Source organism: Penaeus vannamei, chromosome 28 (genome assembly GCF_042767895.1).
Source record: "Penaeus vannamei isolate JL-2024 chromosome 28, ASM4276789v1, whole genome shotgun sequence".
In the NCBI taxonomy this organism is placed as follows: Eukaryota; Metazoa; Arthropoda; class Malacostraca; order Decapoda; family Penaeidae; genus Penaeus; species Penaeus vannamei.
The window spans coordinates 34,667,066-34,675,117 of record NC_091576.1 but is presented as its reverse complement, the minus strand read 5'-3'; the positions used below and the strand labels follow the sequence as shown (position 1 = coordinate 34,675,117).

At 37.3% G+C, this 8,052-nt stretch overlaps 2 protein-coding genes across 2 annotated transcripts in view; both read left to right on the top strand.

Annotated features, from left to right (window-relative positions):
* The first annotated feature begins 431 nt into the window (after window positions 1-431).
* Window positions 432-1,238, top strand: LOC113824481 (uncharacterized). Its single transcript, XM_027377228.2, has 2 exons — window positions 432-487; window positions 648-1,238. Exons 1-2 carry the CDS (start codon window positions 485-487, stop codon window positions 1,182-1,184), a joined length of 540 nt encoding a protein of 179 aa, XP_027233029.1. The 5' UTR covers window positions 432-484; the 3' UTR covers window positions 1,185-1,238.
* A 6,153-nt stretch (window positions 1,239-7,391) lies between these two features.
* The window catches only part of LOC138867028 (uncharacterized), an 897-nt gene continuing 236 nt past the window's right edge, over window positions 7,392-8,052 (top strand). The window contains exons 1-2 of the mRNA XM_070141446.1: window positions 7,392-7,429; window positions 7,683-8,052. The exon at window positions 7,683-8,052 is cut by the window's right edge and continues 236 nt beyond it. Coding sequence (XP_069997547.1) covers window positions 7,427-7,429; window positions 7,683-8,052 — 373 coding nt within the window. The 5' untranslated portion in view covers window positions 7,392-7,426. The remainder of the gene's footprint in view (window positions 7,430-7,682) is intronic.

Here is an 8,052-nt window from a genome sequence, read left to right as displayed (position 1 = left end):
TCAAACCATGGGTAGACGCGATAACATTCATCTTGGTATCAGCGGCTTCTGGGGTATTAATCTAAATTTCAGGAAATTTGTTGTTAGATTTTTTTTTTCTGCGGGATGACCTGTGTCCGTCAATCGTTAGATATGAACTAAGGGAATACATCAAGCTATTAAAATTTTCAGATAAGAATAAAATGTAAGAATCGAAAGACGAATACCGGCAGTCATAAGAAAGAACAGAACATTTTTGCTAGACGAAAACACATATTCATTTGTAATAATAATAATTATTATTATAGTGATGATAATAAATAAGTGAATGAATAGTGCCACGGTGTATAACAGAAAATACGGCACCATTATTTCTATTAAAAGACTGACCTTGTGATCGAGGTGCGGTTATTTTGAGCACCCAACCTGACCTTTCTATCGGGATGGAAAGTGCTTCGTATAAAGCCGATTCCCAAGAGCCGACGGGATCCAGACCTTTCCCAGCATGGTACGTGGTCACTCCTGAGACACCGGGTTGCTGGTTGTACTTTTAAACTTCGATAAATGAATTAATAAATTATCATATATGTATATTAAGTTAGAATATCAATTTGGAAAGGCATTTGATTGGAAAAAAGTTTAGTTTGTTCTGACAAATTCGTTTTCAGAATCCGCTTAAGCTGAGCCTCTGCCTGGCCCTCCTGGCCGCCGGCGCCGCCGCAGACACTCGCTCCCACGCCCATGGAGGATTCGTAGGACACGCAGGACCCTCCCTCGGAGTGGCCCATGGACACGGCGGTTCCCTTGTGTCTGGACACGGCGTCTCGCACGGAGGATCCTTTGGGCGTGGAGTGGGCGGCCACGGAGGGCCGGTGGTCGTAGGACACAGCGTGTCCAGCGGTCCCGTCTACGGCGGCGGCCATGGCGTCTCCGTCAGCGGAGGCCATGGCCTCAGTTCTCACGGAGGACTTCGTCCTAGCATTGGACACAGCAGCGTTTCAAGCGCCAACTTCCACGGCAGCTCCTTTGGCGGACACGGCGTGCACGGAGGCTCGCTCTCGCGCCCTCACATCGTATCACGCCCACACGTTGCCTCACGCCCACATGTCGTCTCACGCCCACACACTAGCTTCTCCACAGGCTTCAGCAGCGGCCACGGAGGCGTCGTTGGACATCATGGCGCTCCTAGCTATGGAAGGCACTGAATGCAGCGAAGACAAACTTTCCCCTAATATATGAAAATAAATGTCTACATCTGATTCTTGTTCTACACTTAACCCTTTATTGGTTAAAGGATGTCACTGACAGCTGTCATAAAACGGGATGTTTCCTAGCATTCCCTTCCCTCAAGTGCATTACGTTTTTTATGCAAAAGATTAGTGGACTTATCAATCAGTCATGCCATGCTTTGCGCATATAAATGCTATGCGAATATCATGCATATAAATGCTTCATCTCACGCCTACACACCAGCTTTTCCACAGACTTCAGCAGCGCCCACGGAGGCGTCGTTGGACAACATGGCGCTCCTGTTAGATTTTTTTTATGAAGTCAAAAGTCCAAATATGTTCTTCCTTCCATTATCATATTTTTCTTTGAAAGATATGGTGCTATCGATAAAAGGGCCTTGCGGTTTCTAAAAAGCTATGTCATAATATCGTGCTTCAGGAAAATATTATGTACACACGCACAAACACTTACATATATAGGTATGTATATATATATATATATATATATATATATATATATATATATATATATGTGTGTGTGTGTGTGTGTGTGTGTGTGTGTGTGTGTGTGTGTGTGTGTGTGTGTGTATACATATATATACATGTATATGTGTATATGTATTATATTTATAAATATATATATATATATATATATATATATATATATATATATATATATATATGTATATATATATATATATATATATATATATATATATTTACTTTCTCTCTGGTTGTGTGTTTACAAACACATACACATTATGCGCATGGAATCTAACGGCTGGAAATTTCGCCGGCATCGAAAACTGCTCATTGGCCAAGTTACACACTGTATTGGTCTAGTGTTAATGATTACTGAAAGAAAACAAGACGCTGTTACCCATCACTGCAGTGGACTTTAACCTCACCTAAAAAGATGAGTGATCTTTATATGAAAAAATAAGTACTTTAGACAGATTTTGGAGTTGTTGTTTCCCAATCCTTGAATTATGGTCCTGATAAAAATATACATGCAACTTTTGTAATGATCATTACGCTTATCACAATAACAAAAACAATGATTAGGGCAAGGATGAAAGGGATACAACTACGAATCATTTCTGATAAAGCCAGCATATACTGCAATCAAAAGATGCTGAGATTTCATAATCAAAAAGATAACAAAGATGATACTACTAAGAATCACAATAGCAATAACTACAACTATAATGATAATGATAATTATGATAAAAGTAACAATGATCAGGGTAAAGATGATAATAGAAATGATAATGATAATGAAGCATTAAAAATACCAATAAAACTAAGTAACAACATTAATAAGCAATATAATGATAACTATAATCCCCAGCAGTAGTATGAAAAACAACAGTAATGATAATGATAATCATATTAATTATAATGATGACAATAATAATGATAATAATAATAGTAATAATAATAATGAGAATAAAGAAAAGTAGTATTAATGATAACAATAATGATAATGATGATAACAAGAATAATGATCATGATTGTAACAAGGATAATGATTATGGAATAATAAAAGTGAAGATCATAAAAGTAATGATGTTACTGATAAAGATAATAATAATGATAATAATAATAATGATGATAATGATAATAATAATAATAACAATAATAACAATATCAATGATAATAATGATGATAATAATAGTGATAATGATGTTAGTATTACTGATAATGATGATATTAATATTGATAATAGTAAAAATAATCCAAATTATTGATAATGATGATAATAATAATTGATGATAGTAACGATGATAATAACAATGATAATGATAATAATGATAATAATAACAATGGTGCTAAAGCTAACAACTGCAGTAATGATACTGAATTTCAATTATGGTGATAGTAATAATGATAACGATGATGATGATTATGATTATGAAGATAATGATGAGGATGGTGAAGAGGATGATAATGATAATAATAATGATAATGATGATAGGAAAGATAATGGCAATGATAACAGAATCATAATGTTAAAAATAACATTAATGATTATTATAGTAACTATGGTAATGCTAATAATGGTCATGATAATCCATAATAACAGTTATAATAATAGCGATAATATAACAATAATAACGAAACGAGTACATGAAAGGATCAGCTAGAGCGAGAGAAAAAAGTACTGAACCATTATCTATATCCGATTTTAACAATCATGACTTTGCATTTATAGTTTTTCCTCGACTCATCATGCTTCACGGAAAGGACTAATTTCGTCGCCGAGAGACTCCTAAAGACCGACCTCGGCGCGAAGGTGTGGCTTTTCCGACACTATAGCACGACCTTTCCGCCCGGATGGAAAGTGTTTCCCATAAAAGCGGATTCTGGGCGACCGGCGACGTCCATACAGCTCTCGACATGGTACGTAGACTCTCCGAAGAAGGGAGGTTGCTTACGATGTTGGAATTCGTTGCGTGGCAGTTAACGAGGCAGTGCGTGTTAGCATGCGATACACTTCAAACAATTACACACATAGATAATGTACTTATAGGTCCATATACATATATATATTACACATATGAATACATTCACACACACACACACACATATATATGTATATACATATATATATATATATATATATATATATATATATATATATATATATATATATATATGTTTGTATATATACACACATCTCTGCGTCCATACATAAATATGTATATACACATAATTACATACAAGTATGTATATATGTATACAGACAGAAACACATCCGCACACACATATACACAGATACACACACCCACACATATAAATACCCATATACATGTGTGTGTGTGTGTGTATGTGTGTGTGTGTGTGTGTATGTGTGTGTGTGTGTGTGTGTGTCTGTGTGTATATATATGTATAAACACATGCGTGTATGAATATATGTTCATATATGTATATATATATATATATATATATATATATATATATATATATATATATATACATATATATATATATATATATATATATATATATATATATATATATATATATATATATATATATATATATATATATGCATATATAAGTATATGAATATATATGCATATGTATGTATATATAAAAGTGTAAACACACGCACATATATGTATCTTTGTATATCTATGTGTCAGTCTATCTATCTATATATGAATATATACGTATATGCATATGTATATGTTTATATATACATATGTTTGTGTGTATGCATGTATACATACATACATACATACATACATATATATATATATATATATATATATATATATATATATATATATATATATATATACACACACACACACACACATATATGGATATATATGTATCAACATGTGTATAGGTATGTATGTATATCTGTATATATAAGTGTGTGTGTCTATGCGTATATATCTGTTTGTATATGCATATATAACATCTTTAGTTTGCGTCGATAGAAACATAAAAAAGTGAATCTGACTTCTCTTTCAGAATCCGGTGAAGCTGAGCCTCTGCCTGGCCCTTCTGGCCGCCGGCGCCGCCGCAGACACTCGCTCCCACGCCCATGGAGGATTCGTAGGACACGCAGGACCCTCCCTCGGAGTGGCCCATGGACACGGCGGTTCCCTTGTGTCTGGACACGGCGTCTCGCACGGAGGATCCTTTGGGCGTGGAGTGGGCGGCCACGGAGGGCCGGTAGTCGTAGGACACAGCGTGTCCAGCGGTCCCGTCTACGGCGGCGGCCATGGCGTCTCCGTCAGCGGAGGCCATGGCCTCAGTTCTCACGGAGGACTTCGTCCTAGCATTGGACACAGCAGCGTTTCAAGCGCCAACTTCCACGGCAGCTCCTTTGGCGGACACGGCGTGCGCGGAGGCTCGCTCTCGCGCCCTCACATCGTATCACGCCCACACGTTGCCTCACGCCCACATGTCGTCTCACGCCCACACACTAGCTTCTCCACAGGCTTCAGCAGCGGCCACGGAGGCGTCGTTGGACATCATGGCGCTCCTAGCTATGGAAGGCACTGAATGCAGCGAAGACAAACTTTCCTCTAATATATGAAAATAAATGTCTACATCTGATTCTTGTTCTACACTTAACCCTTTATTGGCTAAAAAAGGTGTCACTGACAGTTTTGTCATAAAATGGAATGCTTCTCAGCCTTCCATTTTCTTAATCATGATGTTTACCATGCAAAAGACAGGTAGGTTCATTAATGAGTCATGTCATGCCTTTGCGCCACATATATGCTATGTGAATATCATACACATACATATATGTGTCAACATGTGTGTATGTGTGTAAATATGTGTATTTATGTATACATACAATATGCATATAAATTTATATGTATATACAAACACCCACATTAGGGTAGTGATAACAAAGAACAATACCGTTAATTTTCGTGACAAGTAACACATGAACAACGTCATCGACGATGAAAAGATATTAATCATAAACACAATGCGTTCACAAAGACGAAATGAAATATAACCTTTATGATAAACGAAACACGGAGCCATAGCGTTTCGGGTAAGGCGAGACCTCCTTTAATTCTACTAGAGACTCCACAGATCAGTGCTTCACTTCTGTTATGGTGGTGGGGATAGCTATGGTGATGTAAATAACCCTGTTGATGATTGGAATTATCTTTATCAAGGTTTTGATAATGTTTGTCATAATCTGGGGCTACATAAGCAATATTTGTCCCTGGAAAAGGACTCGAGTACGCTCCTATCAAGCCCTTTTGGCCATGTCTACGCGCAGTATCTAGGGAACAAGGCGAGCCAACCCAGGAGCGTTCTTTGCCTGCCCCGGGAATGGAATCATCTATAACAAGGGTCTTGGGAGCCTGTGACACATCATCGTCCTGTGGTAGCATCATAAAATGCTTTGAAGATATCCCAAATAACTTACTTCTGGAAGCATGGGGCTTAGCTGCCAGAGATAGCATTGGGAAAGGCCTTTACAAGACGCCTGTATAAGGTACTGTGGAAAATTTATGCTGATCAAGATGTAAACCATACAACTGTACATCATAGATATTATATCTTCAGCTTTGAAGATGCAGACCAGTAACAAGATTGGTATATTTCATGGATTGTCGATCTGCAGCCCGGTGTTTGGAAGAAAGATGGATTATTCATGTTTATCAAAATTATGTATCCATATATATTTATATAATATATATGTATATATATATGCATATATATATATATATATATGTGTGTGTGTGTGTGTGTGTGTGTGTGTGTGTGTGTGTGTGTGTGTGTGTGTGTATACATATATATATATATATAGATATATATATATATATATATATATATATATATATATATATATATATAATAAATGAATAAATACATATATATATATATACATATATATATATATATAATAAATGAATAAATACATATATATATATATGCATATATATATATAATAAATGAATATATATATATATATATATATATATATATATATATATATATATATATAAAGAGAGAGGGGGGCGAGTTTATATGTGAATGGAAGAAGAAAGAGTGTATATGAGAGAGAAGGGGAAAAGAGAAAGAGAACGAGTCATAGGACAGGCAGAGTACCTATGTAAGTATGAGCATATATATTTATGTGAGCATGTGTGCTTGTGTATGTGTGCGTATGCATGTGTGTATGTATTTATCTATCTATTCTTTTATCATTCTATATGCAAAATAAAATTCAGTGTACATAGATTATGATGCATGAAATAACTTGATCTGCCAAACCCCAGTCAATATATTGTTGTGAATGTCCATAAGTGTAGATAAGAGAGGAGGGATAGTATTTATGAATCCAGAATTTAGTAGCCATTGTCAGCAATGCACTAATTGCACAATGATCCTTTTGGATAAAAGGAATATCAGTATGAAAAAACAAGTACTTCCTCTCGATAAACAAATAAATCATTTTTGGAAATGAAATAACGAATGCCAATAAATATCCAATTTTAGAAGTACCAATACAAACAGCAGAAGCGGATCCATGTATATTTGCGGTGCGTGTTTCTATGAGCACTATTTTTCAAAAAGCAAAGTCATATGGGTAGATTAAGCAAAAATCGACCTTGAGATCGACGCTTGGTTATTTCGAAGGCTATAAGTGACCTTCCTGTCTGGCTGGAAAGTCCGTCCTATAAAAGCGGATCGGTGGGGCTGAAGGCATCCAAACCGTCACCAGCATGGTAAGTGGATGCTCCTAAGGCTGGTGCTCGTGGTGTTCCGTTCTTGAGCTGAAATTCAAGTCAGGAACTTAAACTGAATCAAATAATAACAATGAATATCTTACAGAGCGAATAGACATATGTGTGTATATTTAGGATTATATACGATCTAATATAATTTTTCTCCATCTTTAGAAGTTCCTTAACAACGATGACGAATCATCTTTAGTTAGTCTATAAAAAATATTGAAAGTGACTCTGACTTCTCTTTCAGAATCCGTTTAAGCTGAGCCTCTGCCTGGCCCTTCTGGCCGCCGGCGCCGTCGCAGACACTCGCTCCCACGCCCATGGAGGATTCGTAGGACACACAGGACCCTCCCTCGGAGTGGCCCATGGACACGGCGGTTCCCTTGTGTCTGGACACGGCGGTTCCCTTGTGTCTGGACACAGCGTCTCGCACGGAGGATCCTTTGGGCGTGGAGTGGGCGGCCACGGAGGGCCGGTGGTCGTAGGACACAGCGTGTCCAGCGGTCCCGTCTACGGCGGCGGCCATGGCGTCTCCGTCAGCGGAGGCCATGGCCTCAGTTCTCACGGAGGACTTCGTCCTAGCATTGGACACAGCAGCGTTTCAAGCGCCAACTTCC